The 23,386-nt window shown below is 38.8% G+C and overlaps 1 protein-coding gene across 4 annotated transcripts in view; it reads right to left on the reverse strand.

The window, feature by feature from the left end:
* Positions 1 to 23,386, reverse strand: part of ZNF521 (zinc finger protein 521) — a 281,396-nt gene that overhangs the window by 12,472 nt on the left and 245,538 nt on the right. For all 4 annotated transcript variants that reach the window (XM_004683796.1, XM_012725910.1, XM_012725908.1 and 1 more), the window contains 2 exons: positions 17,781 to 17,912; positions 14,798 to 14,913 (listed from right to left, as the gene is read on the reverse strand). In XM_004683796.1, the coding sequence (XP_004683853.1) occupies positions 14,798 to 14,913; positions 17,781 to 17,912 (248 nt within the window). The remainder of the gene's footprint in view (positions 1 to 14,797; positions 14,914 to 17,780; positions 17,913 to 23,386) is intronic.

Here is a 23,386-nt window from a genome sequence, read left to right on the forward strand (position 1 = left end):
GTATCTTTTTCAATCAGTGTTTTTGTGTCTTTTGGATAGATACCTAGGAGTGGGATTGCTGGGTCGTAGGGAAGCTCCATGTTTAGCAGTTTGAGGAACCTCCAGACAGTTTTCCATAGTTAACCTGCTCTTTTTATCTATGATTTTGGGGGATTTTGTAGGGGGAGGGAGGGGGTGTCATTCACTTTTAGAAAATCACCCAGGGGAATAAATATTTTGCAATCAAGTTTGATGCTTTTTTTCTTTTGCTTTTTTGTTATTGTTCCCTTTCCCTATATGTAAGTACCCTCTTTAACAATCTTCTGTCTCCTCATCTCCTGAAGTCATCTCTGCTTATTAGCTAGTTCAGAAAGGTACAAAGAGTCGAAATCAGAAATGCTTACGTTTATCTCTTTTATCCTCTACTGAATTTAAGATAACTGTATATTCTCTCTCGCCCATTCTCTCCTTTCATCTCAGTCGTTCAGGTCTTAAAAAAGTAGTGCCGCCCAAGACAGCCCCTTCTCCTCAGCCAAAAAGAGCCCCTATTAGCTTCAGAAACCCACACGCAAAACCCTGGTCTCCTCCCACTTCCGGGGCACCTTCTCTGGTTTTGCTTCCAGTCTCTGTGGGGCAGTTTTCTGGCACCTCCTGTGGATGGAGCTACAAGAAAGCCAGCCCTTTAATTCTCCCACACATAGTTGTGCTGTAGCTATGGAGAGAGTAATCTATAACCCTCACATCCTTACATAATTTGCTACTCCAAGCTAATTTTAATTCATTACAATAAAGCAATATAATTTAAAAAAAAAAAAAAAAAACTCTTCAAAGTGAAGTATTTAACATTATCCTGGAAGAAGGGTGGCCAGTGCTAACAGAGGCCGAGGCAGCAGGCATGGTACACACTCACGCAAATTCAAAGGTGAGCGTAAACAAGTTCACAGGCAACACCGCCAGGCAGAAAGGGCCAGGCAACGGGAGGCCTCATTCTAATCAGTCCTCAAAGGAACCTGCCATACAGAAGTGGCACTTATTCTAATTTAAAGCCCTCATGCTTGCTTCAGTGTTGCAAAATTTATAAAAGAATAACTTCATTAAACCGCCTGGCACTTCAAACACAAATGCAAACCAGCCGTAACAGAAGATGCTGGACAAGAGGAAGAAGTATTCCCGGAGTTGTTAACTCTGATGTTAAAGTCTGCATTTTGGGTGCTTCTCTTCCTAAGCACAGGTTAGCTGTGCTTCTTTCCTTCACCAAGGAAGTCTGCCACACAGCCCTTTTCTTCAGTCTGGGCTTGCAAGTCCTGTGAGTGTACTTAAACACACTGAAAGTCTTTCAAAGCAGCTACGTCACCTGCAGAAATACATCTGGCAATACGTAAATGAATGCATTCAAAGCTCCTTTCCTGGGCTTCAGCGGAGATGGATTCTGAACGTACTATTGTTGCAGCTCCCATTTACCTGGATATATATTTCAGACACCTAAATTGTTGAAAAACTAACCTTCCCTCCAGCCCCCTTAGCTCTGGTACTCAAGAAAGAACACATAAGGGTTAAGTGGAACACCCTGCCAATCCAGGCACAGAACTGGGGAAAATTTATTGTCACATCCTAAAGCACACACTGGTGAGGAAAACTCTTTTTCTAACCTTCATCAAAGAAGTGCTATAGTAAAATAACTGCAGGCTAGATGCTTAAGCTACAATGCAGCCTGTGTGTCAGAACACACACCATGTCAGGCTGAACTGTCAGTTACTGTCAGGCTGAACTCGAAGATGAAAAGACAGATCTGGAAGCCTGAGAAAGTGTGAGTCACATGCAAGTTGTAGTAGGTTTTGTGACATCCATCCCCATAATAAATGACTCCTTTCCTGGTCAGTGTTTCTCATCCCCGAAGTCCAAATTTGTGCAAGATTCTGCTTCAAAGGAAATAGAGGAAGACTTCCAAAATCTTGAAAATGGTAACTCATGATGGATAAGAGGTAACACCTAAGGGGAAACTCTCTTAAGGTAAATCTCTCCAAAGACAATTTCCACCAGTTTTTAAACTACTTTGGAGTGGGGCTGTTGCTAGAAGAGAAAGTAGCTGTAAGATGCTTACACCAGGCTGACAGAGGACAGATGGGTGCAAACGATAAAGCCCCCACTGAAACCTGCAGTGTGATCTGTTGCACATTATTCTAAGGATAAACAGATACTGAAATGCGTTCGCTATCATCCTTATAAATTTGTTTTATAGTGCTGAAAGCGCCTTTACAATCACATAATGTATTATATTGGTAAGTTTGTATTATTTTTCTTCTCCTTGAATAAAATAAGGCTAATCAGATGAAATGAATGAGCTAATTCAATTACAGGCAGTCTTTATTATACAATAAAATATGGATTATTGATCTTGCAGAGCTGGCAATGTATGATGCAAATTCAGTGCATGTGACTTGAAAACTTGAGCTTAAGACTAAATTTACTTATGTTTAAATCTAGTGGAACTGTTTTCACTTTGGAATAAGCCACCAAAAGAAAACAACACTAATTAAACTCAGCATTTCAAAAGGAGACAAAGGAAAGGTTAACCCAAAGGGCTGGGATTGGAGCCTGAGAAGGCCCCCTTCCTGGGGGTATAATCCTGTTAGATCTGGCAAGGGAAGAGGAGAAATGGGCAGTGTCTGCTTGGTCAATGAAAACTTGTTTGGAAGACTGAAATGTACTTCTGAGGCATCTTGCTGCAAATCTAATCTCCTCCTGGGATAAGGCTGGGTACACTTTTGTGAGAGAGTATTTTTGTTAGAAATACATCACCAGACTGTCCCAGTGAGATCTTTTTGTCTTTCATGACTTAGAAAATGTATTCGTCCACTCTGCTTAGAAAGAAAGAAGCTCTGAATAGAAGGGTCACATGGAAAGAAAACTTAAACAGCAAACACTGAAGGGGAAATAGAAGGTGCTCTGAAGTTCAGTGTGGATTTACACCCCTGAGGTCGGCCTTCCTGGCTCCCCCTTGGACATCTGTTCGAAGACACTATGCACAGCATCATGCAGACTGCTCTTTGTACTCTGTCTCCTTGCTCCTTGTCTGCTTCTCCAGCTCTCTCCACACCGCTGATGCTCTGCCTTTTGACGGGGTTCACATCCTGCCTGCCTTTTTATGGACCACAACTGTGCACCCTCCCAACAAAAATAGGCTCTTTTCTCCTCTACTTTTTTTTTAGTGTAGAAATGGGTCCTGTGCTTTGGTAGGCATCCTTCCAAAGCGTAGGTAAGTGTACATGTGGCATGTTCTCGAAAGAGACTCCCATGGAAGGGAGGAATGAGAGATGCTAAACAAGGCTGCACAAAGTTGCAGACTGTTCGGCTACAGTCCAGAAAATGAATCCAATTTTTCATTCTGTCATTATAAATATTTCATTGCAAATGGTACTGATTTTCTGCAACTGTGGTTAAGCAAAGGGCCTCTGTGTGAATATTTAAGGAAAAAAAAAAAAGGAGGAGGAAGACAACGAAGAAGAGGGAGGGGGAATTAAAGGTTAGCAACCAATTAATTTCTTACTTTAAATGTAAAAGATTCTGGAAGAAATTCAACAGTGATGTAGTGTGTGACTCAAAGAAGAAGAAGAAAAAAAAAACATTTACTCTGCTCTTCTTCTGACAGTTTCTCATAAAATATCTGCAGTCCATCTATCTTTTAGTACTGCAGGCTCCTCTGGAGAGCAGAAAATGGTGGTTTAAAGCTCACTTCAGTGCCAGTCTGCGGGAGATTGCTTTCCACTGGACCCCCGCTGATGGAGGCCTAGGGGAAGAGGCCCAGGAGTTATTCAATCAGCCCGAGACTCTGGGGCGGCTGGGGGTCCTTTGAGGGCTGATTATAAAGCTGCCCTCCTGTTGCCTGCCTCGGAACAGAACGAAATGAGCAGCCTCTTGCTGAGCAGATTCTGCAAGAAGGAATTTCACCTGTCATGGAGTTTGTCAGAATTTCAGGATTTATCTTGGTGCAAAATTAATAAAATACCAACCAGGATTTCAGGCTGACTACTCAGCTGTGTCATCTCAAAGTGATCTTTCACCCAAAAAACCTGGACAGTGAGCACAGCTCTTCTTGCCCTACTTTCCCTTTGGAGGGTGAGCGAGGTGATGTGAGGAAGGCCACCCCAACATGGGGCTGAGATTTTGAACCAATTACCCACAAGGCTGGATTACGTGTGGGTGCTACTTTCTTCACGTGTGACCTCTCACCTCACCGCTGTAGTCTGAAAGCCTCTTTGGAATAAGCCCGACTCTAAAGCATAAAAAGGCCATTTCTGCAGTTTATAACACAGTGGGTCCCCTATGGCATCACATCTGTTAAATTCATACACTGGTTTTTCAGGCCTGGATTTGATTTATAATTTTAAAAAGGAGTGCTAACAATGGACTATGTTAAGAGCACATATTGGGAAATATTACAAATTATTAATCTTGGGTCAGCCTCAAGCAACAAGGTGCAATTTCATTTTTTGTTTTAACATACCCTGCCCTCGTGTCCGTCACCCTCGGGGCTCCCAGTAGAGTGTGGGAATGGGGAACTGAGAGGGCGGTTACAGGCTTCTGCAGCTCCTAGGCTGCTTCAAAGGTGGCCAAAGCTGCTCATTCTACTTCAGAAGGGGCTTGCACCACTCACAGCCACAGCACAGTGATTTTAGATGAAGCTCCATGAAGCCCAGAGACCATTTTGAACGAATGCTTGGGGACTCCCAGGAATCATCTCTGATCCTCAGAATGGGTGACATCACATCTTAAAAGGGGCCAGATTTGGGGACAAGGTTGGCATCCACACAACTGACTGGCCACACCACAGGCCTGAGTGGGTGAACATTTTTCTGATCTAACTCCAGACTTGAACTCAGGTGCAGAACAGGATTAATTTGAATTGTAATGTCTATCTTGTGTCGCATCTCTGGTGCCACCAGGTTCAGACCATGGGTACCAAATGCTAATTGGTGATAGGCAACTCATCCTCTGCTCCCAGAGACTGCGATAGGTTCAAGGCAATTGCTACTTCCCCATCCATCTTCTAAATGAGACATTAAATACTGCATTGCACTCCTCTAGTTAAATGACAATCCTGTTTTGGAGAGTCACCTTTACAAAGCAGTAGTAGACCAACAATATTAACACCAAGAGTTCTCAGAAGGAGAGTGAGAGAACCAACTTGCAGTAGAGGCACAGATGGTGGGCAGGGTCGCAGGGTGCTCTCAGCAGGCTTCAGTGGAGATGCATTAACTCCACAGAGGGATGAGGGCTTCCCACCAGTACCATCATGAATTATAACTGAGTACGGGAGTCAGGTCTTCGTGCTTGGCTCACAGCAAATAGACTGTTCTATTTTCCTGCACAGTCACCTTTCACCCTTATAAACTCAAAGCACAGTGAAGCACACTGCTGATATTTAATGGTATCACAGTAGCCTTTTATGTGTCTAGAAGGCACACAAACTTAGCAGATGTGCCCAGTGGTATAAGTCAGATAATTATAAAATTAAGTTTTGGCAATGCAAAAAAAGGAAACCTTTTATGGGTGAGTCAGGTTTCCAGTGAGAGATTGGTCTCTACAGATCTAAGCAGAAGGGGCAATCAAAGAGAGGAGGAAGCCAGCAGACCAGACACGCTGGGTAGGAGGGAAAAGCTTCTCCTTTGCAAAACTTTTTCTGCAGATCCTGCAGTTTGTTCTCTCACTCACTCACTCACTCACTCACTCACTCACTCACTCACTCACTCACTCACTCACTCACTCAATGAAGTTATCAATGAGGGAGACCTGTTATTTTAGGCAGTTTAAAATTTCACCACTTTTAAAGGACTCGTTTACCCTGCTTTTCACTCCCGTTTAAAGACTTGGAGTTACTGTTCTAAATGACAGCACCGTGAGCACCGCTTTTAAGCACTATTCATCTTGCCCGCCACATCTCAGGCTTTTACAGAACACTGCTCGCTCTCCAATAAGGGGAACTTACTCCTTCATAGCTGCAGGGCAAAGCCTGTTACAGCTGTAGATTCGCTGCAAATATAACAATAAAGGATACAAATGTGAATGCCTCTTAAAATACACACTTTGCTCTGAAGCTGCCTTGCCTTAGCAAACTAGATCAGGAGCCAGCCTATCAATCTTCCTCCAAAAGCACAGCAACAGCTCATTTCACGCGGCTATTCAAGGGATCACCACATCAATGGCTTAGAAGATGCTCGAAAGGACTCTTTGCTCATTCAGAGGATTTAGAGTTGATGTCCATGATTACCATCTTGCTTACTCTAATTGTCACAACAGTTGGATATGGAAGTGGTGTTTTCCAATAGTCACTTAAAAGTTTGTAAACATAAAGGGTCTATTCTTGGCACTTGTCTCTGTTAATGTGAGGGAACTGAATGCATGTGTGTGTGGAGCAAACATCTAAAATAGGAACACATGCAGGAATTCAATGTGCCTCTCTGGATTGCAGAATGTTCTAGAAATTCAGATTTCCAGATCTCTCCAAAGGATCTGAGCACAACATGCTGAGACAGAGCTCTGTCTTTACAGGACAATCGTGCCTACAGCTTCTCGCTACTAATGGAGGCAGATCTTCCGGTGCTGTGGCAGCAGGCTGTCTTGGCGACAGAGAAGATGGCAGGGCCAGCGAAGCCCCAGCCAAAGCAGAATGTGGCAGAGGTGATGAACATTTCCAGGGGGTGAGGAGGGAGGGGCTGCAGAACTGGCCACAGTGCTCCTCAGTACACCCTAGCTGGATGCTCCATAAAGTCGCACTGATGGCAGTTCAGAGATGGCCATCTGTTGTCAACTCTGGGCCAGACAAAAAATAATGTAATGGCAGATCGCTAACAACAGGGCTGTTGGAGGAGGGAATGCGTCCTAGACTGAGGAAGTGGTGTTCCCTCTTTTAATAGTGAAAACCAGCCATGGATATGCACATCAAGAAATTAATGGATGGAGAATTTTTAAAAACTGGGCTGGGGTGCTATAGAAGGATTCGAATGTAAATAAAGTGGTGTTAGCTTATTGTCATGACCTCTGTTGCCTTTATTTCAGTCACATTAACCACTTGATTCTTGAAAATTTGACTACCAGGACACATGGTGCAGCAGTGAGGGCCAAATTTAGAAAAGGTGAGCCCAGGTTGTGCCTCCAAGCATGCACATGCAGATTAGGCATTTATTGGTACAAAATGGGCAATTGAAAATGCATTTACTCATTTAGCCCAAATGAGTTCATTGTGATGATCATGCTTATCTGTCTTTCTGTATGCCTGCATAATTTTTAGATGCAGTTTTATTAAAAAGCAAAATAAAGCTAGCTTGTCTTTAGACACATTATGAAAGTTATAAAATTTTAAACCTTGTTTGCTGAAAAAAAAAAAAAAAAGCATAGCTTTGTCCTCCATAGAGGATAGGAAGAGAGAGGGGTGTAAAGGAGGAAGAGAGAGCGGCTCAAACTGAGGTTAGCCATGTCCTGTTTCTTTGTCCTATATGATTAACTTTCTGCCTTCAATGGTAAGGCCAATCAATCCTGATTGAATTATCCAATATTAACAGCTGAAAGTGATCAAAACTAATGCTGAAAACATAGCACCAATCAATAAATCAATGCAAATGATTCGGGTTCTGGAGATCTGATCAAATAAAAGAGATAGATCAATTTAACCACTGAGCAAATTAAGTGGAAGTTGCTGTAGCACCAATTTGCTTCAAAAGCCCTGCAGGCCCACAAAGCAGAGAAATGAGGCAGTATAGAAACGGGCCAGTTCCAGAACCACATGCTCACTTGACACAATTTACACTCCTGCAGAGCTCTATGTCTATGTGATGCAGTTAGGGACCATGATTTTAGCTTTGAGAGCAGAGATGCACAGAAGTCCAATGGATGTAAGGAAATGAAGTACTAAGGTACAAGGCACGGAACACCCAGGAAAAGGCAGGACACCCCCACCCCACCCTCTTTCAGCCCAAGTGATCAGTGTGGAACATACATATGTCATACCAGACATTTGGTGGGTGAGTACAAGAATGCCCTGATCTTTGCAAGGCCATACTAGGCCTCATCCCATTTACCAGAGGCCACCATTAGTGCTGGTTTTCACTAACAAAAGAAATCAAAGGAGGATTTTCTTTTCACAATCAAAGGCTGAAAGGGAAAGTAACATTCAGCATCTGTTTGGCAGCAGTCATTACAGAGGTAGTGGTGCCCACAGCGTGGTACTGCCTAGCTCTTTCCCGGAAACTTCCTGAGATAGGCACTGTGCTTTTCAGAGCATTCCTGCTTTTACTACATGTTAGTATTATTTTAAGTTTTATGTGCATCTTGGTATGATTTGATAGGTTATTTTCCGAGTCTGGGAACTCTCCATTTTTTTCCTATGTAAATTAATGCTTCTGCTCTTTGTGCCACTTTGGTTTAGGAAAAGTGTCATAGGATTGCTGGGGGAAACCTGTATTTCCAGTCTGAAGGTACCAAAAAGGGACCATGTGACCAGAAGCATGGCAATCCAGGGTTCTGAGACTTAAAATTGCAGTGGGCAAGATAAAAGAAATTTCAAGCTCTCTTAGAAATAAAAACCAAACAATTGGAAAAAAACATATAGAACTGTTGTGAGAAGTGTATGAGGGACAACATAGCTATAAAGGCTTTTTTTTTTTTAATTCAGATATTCCATGACCAGTGATACATGCTTTTCTATTCCTACTGTTTTGCAAAAGAGGACTCTGGCCTGACTTGAAGAGAAAAAAGAAAGCTAAATAAACTAAATCAGTTGGAAGAATAAAATAAGCTTTTTATTTTGGCCACTTTCCTTAATTGGGAGAATAGTGGGGTTGGGGGTAGGAGAGAAGGTTGGAAATTGTACGGTTGAAAATATATTTCTGAAAGCAAATACATTTCTGAAAACATTTTATTATACATTTTTATACTAAAAAGTAAAAAAGTGGAGTGCACAACTCTTACCCCCTGAAAAAGATGAATGTTTAAAAGTAAGAATTGTTACCTGGAAACAAATTAACATGAAACTATGTCAAGGTCTAATTAATTGGAAAATTATTCCAAGGAACAGAGAATTATGGAATATTCTTATATGTCTGGGATAGAGATTTTATTTACAAGTAATGATGAATCTTGATTTTGTTTACTTATGTCAGTATTAGGGGCGTGGGGAGAATCAGGCAGCCAATATTCTCCCAGTACCTGTTCTGTTCGCACTCTGCACCAAGCATTCATTATCATCGGCTGCACCCACTACAGCTCACAGGACCTGGGAGGTGGCAGGTGCTCAACTCTTGCCGCCCCCCCCCACCTGTCCATTTTACAGATAATAAAACTGAAGCTCACAGTCACCAGCTAATAAGACTCAGTGACCCAAATCATGTTCTTTTCTTGTACTAAACTATCTACAGAAAACCCAAAGCAAAGTAAAACACATGAATGCATAAAAATGATTTTTTTTAAAACCATTATCCATTTGAGATTTTTATGGGAGGCCAATTCTCCCACATGCACAAAGATGGAAATCATAGCTACTCTTTCAAATCCATGTCTCCCATGTGCTTTCTTTATTCTTTTGGAGAATAAACCTCTCTTGGTATACATATAACAATTCTATATTGTCTCATATAATAGTTAATCAGATGCATACGGTATTTTTTCTGGTAGACTAATTACTTTTTATATATCACAGACTGTTTGTGGCCAGGATGAATTTAAAATGATGAAATTATACTTTTGAAGTCTTTCAACTAATGGATGCATTTCCTTACATAATAATGGCATTGAGATGGTAGCAGTATGTACCACATAGCATTTGTCATTTTGACTAGCAGGTACCCTTACATATCTCATCATATATTATTATATGTGATAATATATATATATAATATTAATATATATGATATTATATGATTATATATATACGTATATGTATATATAAAATACAAGACACTTGGATTTGTATTAATTTACTAAAAGGCTAGTTCAAGGCAAGTAGCTGAGCTAATGATTGGCCAGCTGAGCTGTGTAGCAACTGCCACATTTATGCTATATTGTTTTTTTAGAACTCTCATAATTTTTCTTTCAGAAATATGACTGTAAAAGATGAGAATCTGTTAATTGTGCTGTGAAATATATGCATTAAGATTAGGTGATCTGGTGGGAAAGTGATTTGAGGAGAAAATCAAACAGCTGTAGAGACAAATATCAAAACTTAAGTGATTCTGAAAATCTTAGTGTATCCCTCAGAATGTCAAATGACTACTGTATTTTGAGTGTGGAAAACATTGCAATTATAAGTTACTAAAGGAAAGGACTGAGTTTCAAAATAATCTGTGATTCAAGAGGAATTGAAATACCACAGTTGTAGACTCTAAAGCACATCTTGGCCAGTTCCCATTCCCTCAAGTCTGGAATTCCCTCCACGTCCATTAAATTCATAACATGATGTCTGATGGAATTTTCTCTGGGGACATACTGGAAGAGGATGATTTGATCACTGCCATTGAATTGCAACTTTTTTAGAGACACCAATTAAACAGCAATTACTCTATTGAATGAAAGTGGCTTATTCAACAGGATTTTTACAAACACAACATTTGCTCACACCTGTATAAACCACTTTGGATACAAAAATGCATTGTAGGATATTTTTCTTGGACCACACCATTCCTCTCTCAAAGCAGCTTCCTTAAGTTTTGCAGAAGAGTTTTGAGGTCCATTAGGAAAACATGTGAAACATTCAACATATTCATTGCCTTTAAAAATAACGAAATATTCATTTAGCCCAAATAATGCACACTTATTCCAAAGCACATCTTCTCCACCAGTATACTAGGTAGACTTTGAAGGATGTCAAAATTCCTTGCACAAACGGGGAAAACTCTACTAAAAGAAAAAGACTGTATCTTGCTAAGAATTAAAAATTGTGTGTATCTGGACTGACATTTAAAAATTTTTGGTCATAAAGGTTTAGGGTTTTGAGGTCATATGAAGAACACAGCTTCTTTACTGGTAAAAGATGTGCTTCAAGTTAAGCATTCCGGGCACTCCCTGGTGGAGCAATGGGTTAAAGCATAGCACTATGAAGCAATCCACAGCAGCTGCAACACAAGTTCAATTCCCCACCAGGGAGCTGACCCACATGGTGTGTCAGACCTCTCCTGACCTGCTCGCTGCTCCCCTCAGCAGTGTACTTCAGTCAGTCAGCCTGTTCTGTTCCCCGCTCTGTCTCTGGTGAATTCTTTCACATCCCCCCAACACACCTCTGGCCTGTACCCCAGTTCTATATGCATAAATAAATAAATCTTTAAAAAAAAAAAGGTATTCCACAGAGACAGAGGTTTCATCTTGCTTCATTCTAAAAGGAGAGTTTGTATGTGATGTCCAAAGAATGATGACGTTCAAGTCCTGGGCCTCCTGAGTATAGTGAGGGATTATCTAAGTTCTGACAGGCATTGTAGGCAATGTTGTGTGTGTATGTGTGTGTCATATAATCTTATTCCAAAAAAAACACTTCTAGCCACAAAAATAATTTTTTTCATATTTTTAAGTGGCCATATATAGTAAAAGAAATGTAAACTACTTATTATAGTCATCAGATCATTTATTCATCATTAAAAAGTGCACCATAGTGATATGTATCTGGGCAATTTTGGAGCGCTCATCCCATATTTACCCTATTATTCTTATCTTAAGAACCAAATAAATGAATATGTAATCAATTCTTCAATAGGATTTCAGTCCTTGGACATTCACTTTTAGAGTCTCTTAGGAAATGTAGTTTCTGAACTTTAGTGGCATAAAAAAGTTTAAGATGTCAGTTTCAAAATTTACTTTCATTTTACTTATCAAGTGTCATCAATAACAGTGGACTGATATAATCACTTCATTTTTCTACTCTTTATTTTGGCTATAGACCTTATTTTCTATCACCACCTACTTTCAGTTGATTTCCCCCTTCATTCTAGAAATTAACAAAACCACATTATGGTTTTTGTATACTTACCACCCCCACTTTCTATGCAGGAAATAAAAAGAAACCAATATTTAGAAATTACATTAATTCCATCTTCTAAGCACAGGTGTAAAGGAAATTTGCCAATGAAAGCAAATGCACAGGACTATCAACCCCTAAGGTTAAAACATAAAAATAAAAATACTCTCAAAATTAGAAAAACTAAAGTTAACTCTAATCCATTTTTTTTAATGTATCAATACTAAAAACCATTACCAGTACTGTGGATTTTAAGATGTAGGCTTACACAGATATGCCAATGACTGTGGATAATAACTGTGTAAGAATCACTACACACTAACCATAAATACCATTCTTATCTGAGGCTGAGTATTCATCAAGAGCAAATATGCATGACTTTCAGTTGTGAGACTGAAAAAGAATGCTCAGTTTTAGATCATGAGGTATTTTATTTTTACTCAGATTATAATTTGAAATAGTGAATCAGAAAATTTTCAGAGATGACTGAACTTGTAAGATCTTAAAGATTCAGGAAGAGTTGTGTTCTGCACTACAACTTCTACACCAGTAGTCCTCAAAGTGTGGCTTGGGTGCCTCAGGGGTCTGTGAGGTCTAGGCCATCTTATCATAATATTCAGATATTATTTTCCCTTTATACTCTCATTGTTTCATGAGTATAAAATGGAGTTTTCTAGTGGCTAAATGACGTGTGTTAACATCATCTTTCTAGTAGGCCAAAGAATTATGTCTGTATCGTCTTATGATTAAACTTTTTCTCAGTTTTCATTTCCAATAAGGAAAACACTGAGGGATAACCCAATTACTCAGACTATTGCAACCCTCAATCACTGTTAAATATAAAGGCATCCTATGATTATAGTTCAAGAACCAGAGAGCTATACTAATTGTAGAACAGAGAGAATATTAGATACTCTTAATACGTGCCATACAGAAATCTGGAGTTTTGAGGAGTGTGTTTAATTGCTTAGTCTTATATGCTCTTCAGTGGGTCATAGGCCACTGTTACCATAGTGCTGGGCTCTTCTGACCAAGTTCATTAAAGTTATCACCAGTTTAGTTGCATTAAAATCTACTACAAACACATGAAAGTGGACTTTTGTTGCAATTGTTTTTCAAGAGTATTAGACTTGGATCTAATACCATTGGATTCAAGATCTATTACCATTGGATCTCTACAAGTTTGATTTTAAGCTATGACATCAATTCTGCTTCACAGTTTCCATACTAATTAAAAATATTACCAGGTACATCAGCCTTATCCTGTGTAAGGTCATAAAAACTAGATGATTTATCCTTTGACACCTACTGCAGTAAGAACACATTTTCAAACAAACTTTAATTATTTTAACAGGACACTTTAAAATAATAAATCAACTTTGTCTATCTTGTGTATTAATTTCCAAGCAGATATGATGGAGTAGAAGTCTATCTAGAAGTGATAAACAGATAGCAAGTTTAATTTTGGTCCACAAGCCTATCGTGACAATTAAATGGACACACCCAAAATTTCATGTACTCTTACTTTATCTCCTTAACTTGCTGTTTGTTTACTTGTAGAATGATAGCTGAGATGATAATCTGCTTTACATTCTGATACATACTTCACATAAATCCAGCTTCCCCAGAGTTTAAAGAGGTACAAAGCTGCTTTGGGCCCATGTGGGGGTGAGAGAGCAGGAGTGGCCGGGTCCAGGCCCTTAAGAGCAACCAGGTCAGCTATTAGTTTTTTTTTAAGGTGTCAATGCAAAAACAAACATCTCAATACCCATTTTTATAGGCTAAATTACTTTATTATTAATAAGAATGCCCATAACTAAAAAAATAAAAGTCCTATCTATTTTCCTCAAAGACCCTGAAGAGATTTAACAAAAAAATACTACTCCTATAATTCCATCCAAAAAGTGGGTCTAATATCTATTTTCCTCAAAGACCCCGAAGAGATTTAACAACAAAAAAATACTACTCTTATAATTCCATCCAAAAAGTGGGTCTAATATCCACTATAGATAGAAGTAACAGAAAAAAGTGCTTTTCCTTTTACAGTAAGTGTCATTTCTGGAATGGCAACCAGGTTCCTGACTCAGATATTTAACTACCATTCTATTGCTAGCAATAATCCAATCAAACAGTTGTATTATATACCTGACAGGTTTTACCCTGTGTTTAGAGCTTTCATTTTTACTTAAGAACTCTGAATTACATTTGTCTATCACTTTTTCGTATCTGCGTTTCAGAAACATAATAGGCCAGTACAAAGTCACATATCTAGCAAGTGGGACACTCGAGGCTAACGCCAGTGGTCTTTGGGCATCAAAAAATGTTAACCATAAGGTTACTACAAAGTAATAATTATTCTGTTCCACTACGGAGAGGAAACACATACTGAACAAGAGTGGTTTCTTTCTTCTCTTCCCATCTCCCTTCCAATTTTAAGCCCCTCAGGACAACAATAACTGGACATCCATCCAGCTTGGAGCCCAGTGGGAACAGAACATGAATAAAACAGGATTTGGGAGAATGGGGTATGACAAGTGAGGTGAATGATCCCACAGTCCAATAAACCTGACCCCTCAGTCTATCACACTGGGTCAGAAGGTCCAATTATAAGTCTGGTCTAGTTCTTTTTATGATTGACAGCAGCCAGAGGCAAAATTACTTTGGTGTCTGCTAATCCAGCCTCTAATTTTCCCTTTGCCCCAATACACACAAAGCATCAGGGTGGCCCAGGGTGAGATACTGTGAATCCAGATTTAAAATGCCCTTGTTTCCTATAAGAAGAGCAAGTGAATTCAATCCCAGGTCTCCTTGTGGGGACATTACCTGCAGCTCTGTTTGGAAGAAAAACTTCTGTGGACACTGTGTGCAGTCATAAATCTTGTCTTCTTGTCCATGGGCAGAGAAAATATGCTGCTGCAACTTGTTTGCTTGAACAAACACTGAAATGATAGAATGGTGAACTTCGGGTTATTTTCTTTCTGAAATGCCCTGGGTCGATGACTCCCTGTGAACAGACCCAGACAGAACAGACTGAATGGCACGCCTTCTGGGTGTGACCACTGCCAGGGACCTGCGGAGAGCTGAGTCACATTTACTCATGGTTGGATCTCTGGCTTTTGTTAAGATGCACTCTACCGAGCACCTAATTCAACCCAAACAGCTCCAAAGTAAAGGTTTATGGAGGCCCTGCTCCCTATAAATCTTTTAAAAATAAAGCTGAAAATTGTCAAATTCACAGCACTGTCAGAACAGAAATGACTCTTATTTCTCAGCAACCCACAGGTTAAGAAATCATAGATGCCAAAGCCCTGTTTATTATATTTGCCTAAAGTTATAGCTAGCAAACAGTTCTCTATTTAAATGTGTTAATGCTAAAAATTATATCCCACAGCTACTCTGGGGCACTGTCTATAAATGTGGAACAGAACGGCAGGTAAATTCTCTTTGGATACTTTAAGATCAACTCAGCCTACACAGTAAATGCAAGGGTTTCAATAATATAAACATGTTCAATTTTAATGACTACAAAACAAGGCCCTAAGACTGTGTAACAGTTTACCTAGGAGACATACTATTAATAATTAAATTGTATATGCCAGAGGCAGTGTTTGGGTTGGCAGAACTGACTTCTGATGGATGCCTGGTGCACTGTGACCTAAAAAAGTTTGCATCTACAATATTAATCTGTATAGGCAGGGAAAGGATTTATTAAAGATGTTGGCATTTGACTTTGACTCCACTCTAATCATTAAAATTATTCTAATTGCCAGCCAACCTAAAATATTAGAATATTGTTCTTGTGAGTCATACATTTTAATCACATTTCTCATTACCTTAAAAAACTGCTCAGATTTCTTCTCCCTCCTAACATGTTTTATATTGGAAAGTTATTTCTTAAATTGTTATTTCTCAAATTACTTCAAGATACACTAAAACAACCCAGGTCTGTCAGCACAGAAAATGCAGACTATTGATGATTAATGCATTTTTGTATTCTTACTTATAGCCACAAAGACGAAAAGAGTTTTTATATAGATTTGCAACTAATTTCCTTACAACTTAGCACATCTTCTGAGATTCCTAGCCACAACATGAAAGAACTGCTTTATTAGGGGTCTTAATCATGAGCTCCAAGACCCAGTCCTTCTTAAAAAGACTTATTGTGAGCTCTTATAAAGAACCAAGACTTTGGACTCTGAATTTTAAGAGTCCTATGTTAGGTAGGATAAAGACCTAATACTATATACTTTTAGATTCACATATAGAAGAATAAAAAATAATTCTATGGGCTTCTCTGGTGGTGCAGGGGGTTAAGTCTCAGCGCTACAAAGCTAGTTGCAGCCACTGCAGCCTGAGTTCAATCCCCGGCCATGGGGGTGACCCACATGGTGCGTAGACCTCTCCAGTCTTGCCCGCTGCTCCCCTCAGCAGTGTATTTCATTAATCTGGCAGTCCTGCTCCCCACTCTATCTGTGGTGAATTCTCTCTCTCTGTTCCCCCACTCTGGACTATACCCCAGCTTTTGCATGCAGGAATAAATAAAATAAATCTTTTAAAAAAATTCTAAAAGCAGAAGTGGCTGATGAGTTATTGAAGGAGACTAACAGGCAGATGTGGAGCCAGCAACACATTTACACCAACTGTGGCATGAATATGGCCCTTCTCTTTCACTACACACCAGAAATCTTTAGTTTGTCCACAGTGAAGGTTAATAATCAATGCTTGAAATTTTGTTCTGCAAACAAAGAACTCAATTTTAAAGGGAGGAAATATTTTTGTTTTGTTTTTGATAAATAAGAAGGAAACATAGCCTTGAGGGTTTGACCACTGAGTCCAAGACATATGCAAAATGAACACAAAGGATTTTCCAAATAAATTTGTCATTGTTACAGAGGTACTAGAAGTGTGTGCATGATCTGATTGTAACCCCCAAAGGAGTTCAAATTCCAGTTTTTGATTTTGTGGCTGCTGAAAATGATAATGCTGCAACATTTAGTAAAAGATTTTCTTTAAAGTGTAAATTTATATTAACTTCTACTTAAAAAAATCCAATTTTATAGGTAATTAACATTTCATCTAATCTGTTTCCTAGTTAAAAGAATTTGGGGAGGGGGCCCTCCCTGGTGGCGCAGCGGGTTAAAGCACAGCACTGAGAATCTGAAGCCGCTTCCGCATGAGTTCGATTCCCGCCTGCCCTGGAGGTGGCCACATGGCGTGGCAGACCTCTCCTGACCTGCCCGCTGCTCCCCTCAGCAGTGTACTTCATTGATCTGCCTGTTCTGCTCCCTACTCTGTCTCTGGTGAAGCCTCTCGCCACCCCTGAGCCTCTGGCCTGTACCCCAGTTCTGTATGTACAAATAAATAAATCTTTAAAAAAAAATTTGGGGAGGTTTTAATAAAACTCTCCATATTTAAAGAGCAGATATGTGCTGACACATGTGCTCTTAGTTGAATCTCTTCTGAAGAAAACACAGCTGTGTGCTGGCAGTCTCTGTCTAGGTAACCTTTTAACATGGAGAGGAGAAAAGTGAACGCAACATGAATGTCGTTTTCCAAGTGGAAAAGTGCAAACTTCTGAGAGAACACGAAATGCCATTTGTTCATCCCGACAGGTAACCTTCCTGCACATGTGAGCCTTAAGTAGGCAGTATGGATAATGTTAGTAAGCAGAAATCAAACATCTCCTCCCCAAACTGAACTGAAGTCATATCTGTACAAGGCCATAGCAGTAGGAAGTATGCTTTGGTGGGAAAGACATGATGTCTCCATGAAACGCTCCAGAGTTCTCCTGAAAGAATCTTCCTACCTGTAAAGCAGACAGGACACTTGAATGTGCCTCCCATTCCTTCAAAGCTGTGCTCTATCAGGTGGCACTGAAGTTTGGCGGGGGAGTCAAAGGTCTGACTGCAGAGTTTGCATTCATGGTTCAGTCCTTCATCTGTTAGGGGAAATGGAAAACAGAGAAGTTGAAAACTAGCACATCCTTAAATGACTGGTGAGTTAGTTATTATTGTATACATTAAGCTATTTCCATCATTGACTACAAATAGATATAGTTGTATATATGGTCTCTGGTATATATGGTATAATGGTATATTTAATTTCTGGTTATTTCATATTACTTGTGGATTTTTATCAATTGCAAGTATTTTCTGGAATTTAAAATCCATAGATAATCAGACAGCAGATTTTATCTGATGGTAATATGTTTTGTTAATCTCTTAAAGTATAATTATAATAAATAAATAATCACCTTTTCTCTAACTAACATGATTTAGGGGCTGTATATTTGCAACCCTAAAATAAAGAAACCTCATAAAAAAATGACATCTTCTTCCTCAGGCCTCTCCTCTGGTTTGTCTAGAAAGTTCTACACATTTCCATTTGTAAACCAAAAGTTTTCAGTAGTGTCCCCATTGATATACTTTCTTTTTGTACTTCTAAGATTTTCTGCCAATTTTGAAAAATTACTAATGCTTATAGCATTTTATAAAAATGTTCTTTCCCTTGCTTGCTACTCCCAACTCCCCATATTTTTTCAGTTCACTGCTCCTTTTACTTTGTAAGATAGTTTCAATTTCACCCCCTCATTTAGACTTCTCTCTTTCTCCAAAGACACTGTCACCAGTTCCAGACTCATTTTTGTCTAGTTCTAATTTTTCTCTACTATCTTAAGAACAAGATGGTGGAAAAGCATTTTGATACAACAAAAACTGTTACATAAAGTTAATATTTGTTTTAGAGACAGAAATTGCTATTTTTTTCTGTTGCTTTTTCCTAATTAAAGAAATTATAAAATTAAAAATTTAAAGATGATCCCAAACGTGTTTTAATTTCCATTTATGATAAATTCAAAACTAGTACAACTTATACTTCTTTATTGCTTACTGTAGCTTAGACACTGCTGTTTTAAAGGCTTACAGAAATGAATCCATTGAATTTAACAGCTCCATGAGGAATACTACTATTATAATCTCATTTTACAGATGAGAAAAATGAGGACCAGAGAGTTTAAGGAACTTTTCTTTGAGTCGCAATACTTGGTTGAATAAGAACTTAAACCCAGGCATTGTGGGCTGGAACTCAGACAACTGGCTTCAGGAGCCATGATTTTAGCAGATACCCTATAATAGGAACCAGCCACTCTCAGGAATACTTACTTGGAAAACTAAGAAGTAATCGGCTGCAACCTGGCTTGTTATTATCTTTTACTTTTATCTCCTCTTATTTGCAATGATTAAAAATGCTAGCGAGGAAGATCTGTGTCAAATATCCTAGGTCTAGGAAATGAAAAGCGTATTCACACGGTGGGGGTAAAGAGGCTCTACTCCACATTCATTTCTTTTCATTCAGCACAACATGCATGCATGCCTAAGTCCTTCACCAGTTGATGTTGCTGCCAACACAAAGACCCAGTTACAAAGTGAATTATTATTAGCTAACTAGGAGTAAAATCATTCTATTTGTATTCCTAATCTTTCTTCTCACACAAGTATGAGTCTTTAGAAGCAGAGGATTGGAATTTGTAAAAAGAGAAGCAAAGCACTAATTAAGCCACCCAGTACTGTCTACATTTCACAAGAGATAAAAACCCACTCTGTATTTGGGTGGCACAGTAAATTCCTTGATTATAATTATGTAAGAAGGAGTTTAATTGTGCATACTGACATGACAAGGGGTTATACAAAAAGCTTTAGGGATTATATAAGATCAAGGGTTTTTCATCTGCTCCTTTCCTTTTTTTTTTTTTATCCTAAAGTCACCAAAAAGTTTCCCAATTTTAGATATTAAGAAATGTAAGAAACATTACTTCTTGTATGAGATTTCTTATATGAGATGTAATTAATCATCAGATATACACGCCCAATTTAAACATTTTCCTCTTTCCTTAATGCTCTATACCTTTATTTGGACAGCAAGAAGGTAAGCAAGCATTCTAATTTCATATTCAAATCATGAGTTTCTGTAGCTGTCTATGGGTGTACACATATGTTCTAGAACTATTGAACTTACAGTATTTGTAAGGTGACATATATAGGCCTGGTGGATTTTCTTAGAGATAATAACCATTTCATGAATATTAAGTGATTATGCAAATCAGGATGATCTTTAATGTGATAGTATTTTTCGAGACTTAGGAACATTATGTTTGGAAAAATAATACAAAAAAGGAAAGGAAATAAGATATATGTGAGTGAGTTCCCATCAACTTTTATTTATTTTCTATTAAAAGAACGGAGATTATAAAATGTTAAGTAATTCCAATTTAGCCAAGTGAATTTGCAAAGAAGTCATAAAGTATTTATGCAGTATTTGTGTCAACTTATTTTCATGATGCCCACCTTTCATATGTGAAGGCCCTCCTTAAGTGGCAGCAACTATAATCCCAACAGCATCCAGGGTTTTCAGAACTTTTCAGAGTTTAAAATCACACTGTCCTATTAAAAAATGTTGGATGTTCTGCCTGCATTTTATTTCTGGTACACAGTGAGATCTTCCAAACAAATAACTTTTCTTAGCTATTGGAGTCGGACAGAAAATATAACTGCATTATTACAAAGGGAACGAGAGATGAGGAACATCCCATAGGCCCCAAGCTAGACAGCTAGACAGTGACACACCCACACAGTGCCCTGGCCACTGGTAACTTTCCCCCACCCTGTCCCCATGTACATTTGCTGGTGGCCACAGAGTCAAAGGATGATGAATGAAAGAGACTGGGACTGAACCAATTTCACAACTGGTTGGTAAATATAATCCATTAAAGATATATATATATATATATATATATATATATATATATATATATATATATATATATTTAATTGAAGGGGGGATAGATAGTAAAGGAAAAGGAAGAAACTTATTCATCATAAGATTTCCAAGTTTACTCTTATTCATTGTCTCTGTTTAATTCAGCTCTCATTTTTACCACATTTACATTGTGTGGCTAACAGCAGTGTCTTAAATTTCAAAGAATTTCTAGGAACCCATATTATTGGGGAGTCCGGCTAAGTAAAGCTGTTTCCTTTCAAATCTGACTTTTTCTCACTTTTCTTTCTATCTAATATAAGGTAGTAAGAAAAATAACAGCAAGGAAACACTATGGTTTTTATTTAAAGTCAGTGTTCAAGAAGCAGTTTAAGTTCTGATTTCTTTAATTTCAGATGAATGTTAGTTTTAGATTTGGGAATTTGCCCACAAAGTCACAACTTGCACCCTGGCTCTTCAAATATCCTTCTTTCTAAAAGGTGCCAAAAGCTTAAAAAATTCAATCAAAATAACCATTTTTGTTCTCCGGAAGGTAGCAGCTGACAGTAATTGGATAATACAGTCTGACTCATTTATTAAAAAGAGATTCAGAGTCAATTGATTTAATAACCATTACAATATTTCATTAAGGATATAATAGACTGGTGCAGTCCTTTTTTTTTTTTTTTTTTTATTAAGATTTAAAACATGGAATCTATGGATAAAACATCTAGATGGTATTTTTCCCTTTTTGGTCATCTGCCTTCAGATTTTCCACAACTATTCACTTTGTAGGATACTTTGAAAATTAAAGAAAAGACAACACAACCTTTTCTATACCTTGTTAATAAAGATTGATCACAGAGCCAAAAAGTTACACAGGAAATGAGCAATAGTATGGATTACTAGAGAAAAACTCCAATTGTGATCTTTAGACTGCAAAACATTCACTTCAAATATATGTGAGAGCAGAAATTAGCACAGGAAAGGGAGAAACGTCAGCATGTCAGTTTGTCAACTGAATGAGGAGATAGCGTTTTTACTACAATGCCAGATTTTCCAGAACAAACAGAAAATCCCCCCTTAGCCGTCTCCTGCGGGAGCACGAACACAGTCAGTGCTATGGGTGTGATGTCAGGAAGGGCAGGTGAAGCTCTCACCAGTGAGAACGTGCTGGAGGCCAGCAACTTCCTGTTCTGTCAACCCCTTGAAAGCATGACCCAAGATTGGGAAGGCATAATTGAGAAATAATTTTGCATGTATATAAGTTTCAGCTAAAACAATTATTTCCACTTGTTAATCTTCATTTAAGTGTGAACATAAATGTAAATAGGAATCAAGTCTACACAGACGAGACTGATGCGAATGTAAATATTTACTCCAAAATTAAATGTTTCAAAGAAAAGAGTCTGAGTACATAATTGCAAGACTACCTCCTTGCCACGTGATAGTCATTTACAAAACTCTGTGCTGCAAGAATAAAATCTGTTTGTCGAAAGTCAGTTCAAAGAGGAATGGTAATTTCTACTTCTCCATTTCATAAAACCTGGACCAATGCAACTATTAACCAGCCAGTTTTGGGAACAAAAAATAATAGATGCCATTTGGATGCTCACGTGCAACTCGAGTTGTAAGCTCCAGCACAGCAACTGTTTGCTTAACATAAGACACTGACATTTCAATATAAGCTTTTAAACAAGAGAAACCCTTTAAGCAGCCTCCAGACTGTGTGCCCCATGCTTATTCTCCTTTTCCTTCAATAAAAACAAAAATCTAGAACAGCTACAAGCAAATGTTCAGTGGTTGACTTACACACAGCTGTTATCCCAGGAATCACTAGGGGCCCCCTTAGATCGTGTGATCAACACTGCAGCCATAACTGAGGACCAATTTGTAACGGTTTATAAGTAGAGCTCCTTCTCTCCTTTACCCTCGAGACCCGCCAGAAGGGTCCTCCAGCCTCTTCCACGGCATAAATCTATAGGCTAAAGTCCAAGGATATAAACCCTCCTGGTGCATCATCGTGTGGCAGGGGCTATACTTAAAAGCTCTGATTTGAGTGGGAGTAAACTCTGCCCTTGGAATCCAAACAGAGGAATCAAACGCCCTGCAGTTGTAATTTTTCTAGTTCGAAGTGTGTACCACTGCATCCTCACATATATTAAGTCCAAGAAAACTATGCCCTCGACCAATTCTCAACCCCCAACCCTTTAGTTTGTTTCTTTTCTTCCCAGAGTTAATTTCCAAGCACACATTTATAAGCTAGGGGTCTGAGGAGTAACAAAGAAAAGCCATACATGACAAAACTTCCCCCTTGGCTACACTGGCTCACCCTAGAAGCCAGGACTAGAAAAATAGGCGGACTCTATGTAATTTGCCATGCACACAGCCATCACATCTTTCTGGGTCCACAGCGCTCGGCCACTATAATTTGTTGTACTATATGCTGCACATAATTCACCACTGTAACATAAACACACGGAGGTGCTAATTTGACAATGGAGAATATTACTTAGGCCTCCAAGTCTGCCAGTAGATTAGTCATTAAGCCCCCAAAGTAAGGCAGCTTTTGAGAGAACTGCATAGTGTGTGAACCTTTTCTTCACACTAGTTAAAAAGTTCTGCCTTATTCTTTGAAACAATTCAACATGAAAATGAATG

Source organism: Condylura cristata, unplaced genomic scaffold (genome assembly GCF_000260355.1).
Source record: "Condylura cristata isolate star-nosed mole 26May11 unplaced genomic scaffold, ConCri1.0 scaffold00016, whole genome shotgun sequence".
In the NCBI taxonomy this organism is placed as follows: Eukaryota; Metazoa; Chordata; class Mammalia; order Eulipotyphla; family Talpidae; genus Condylura; species Condylura cristata.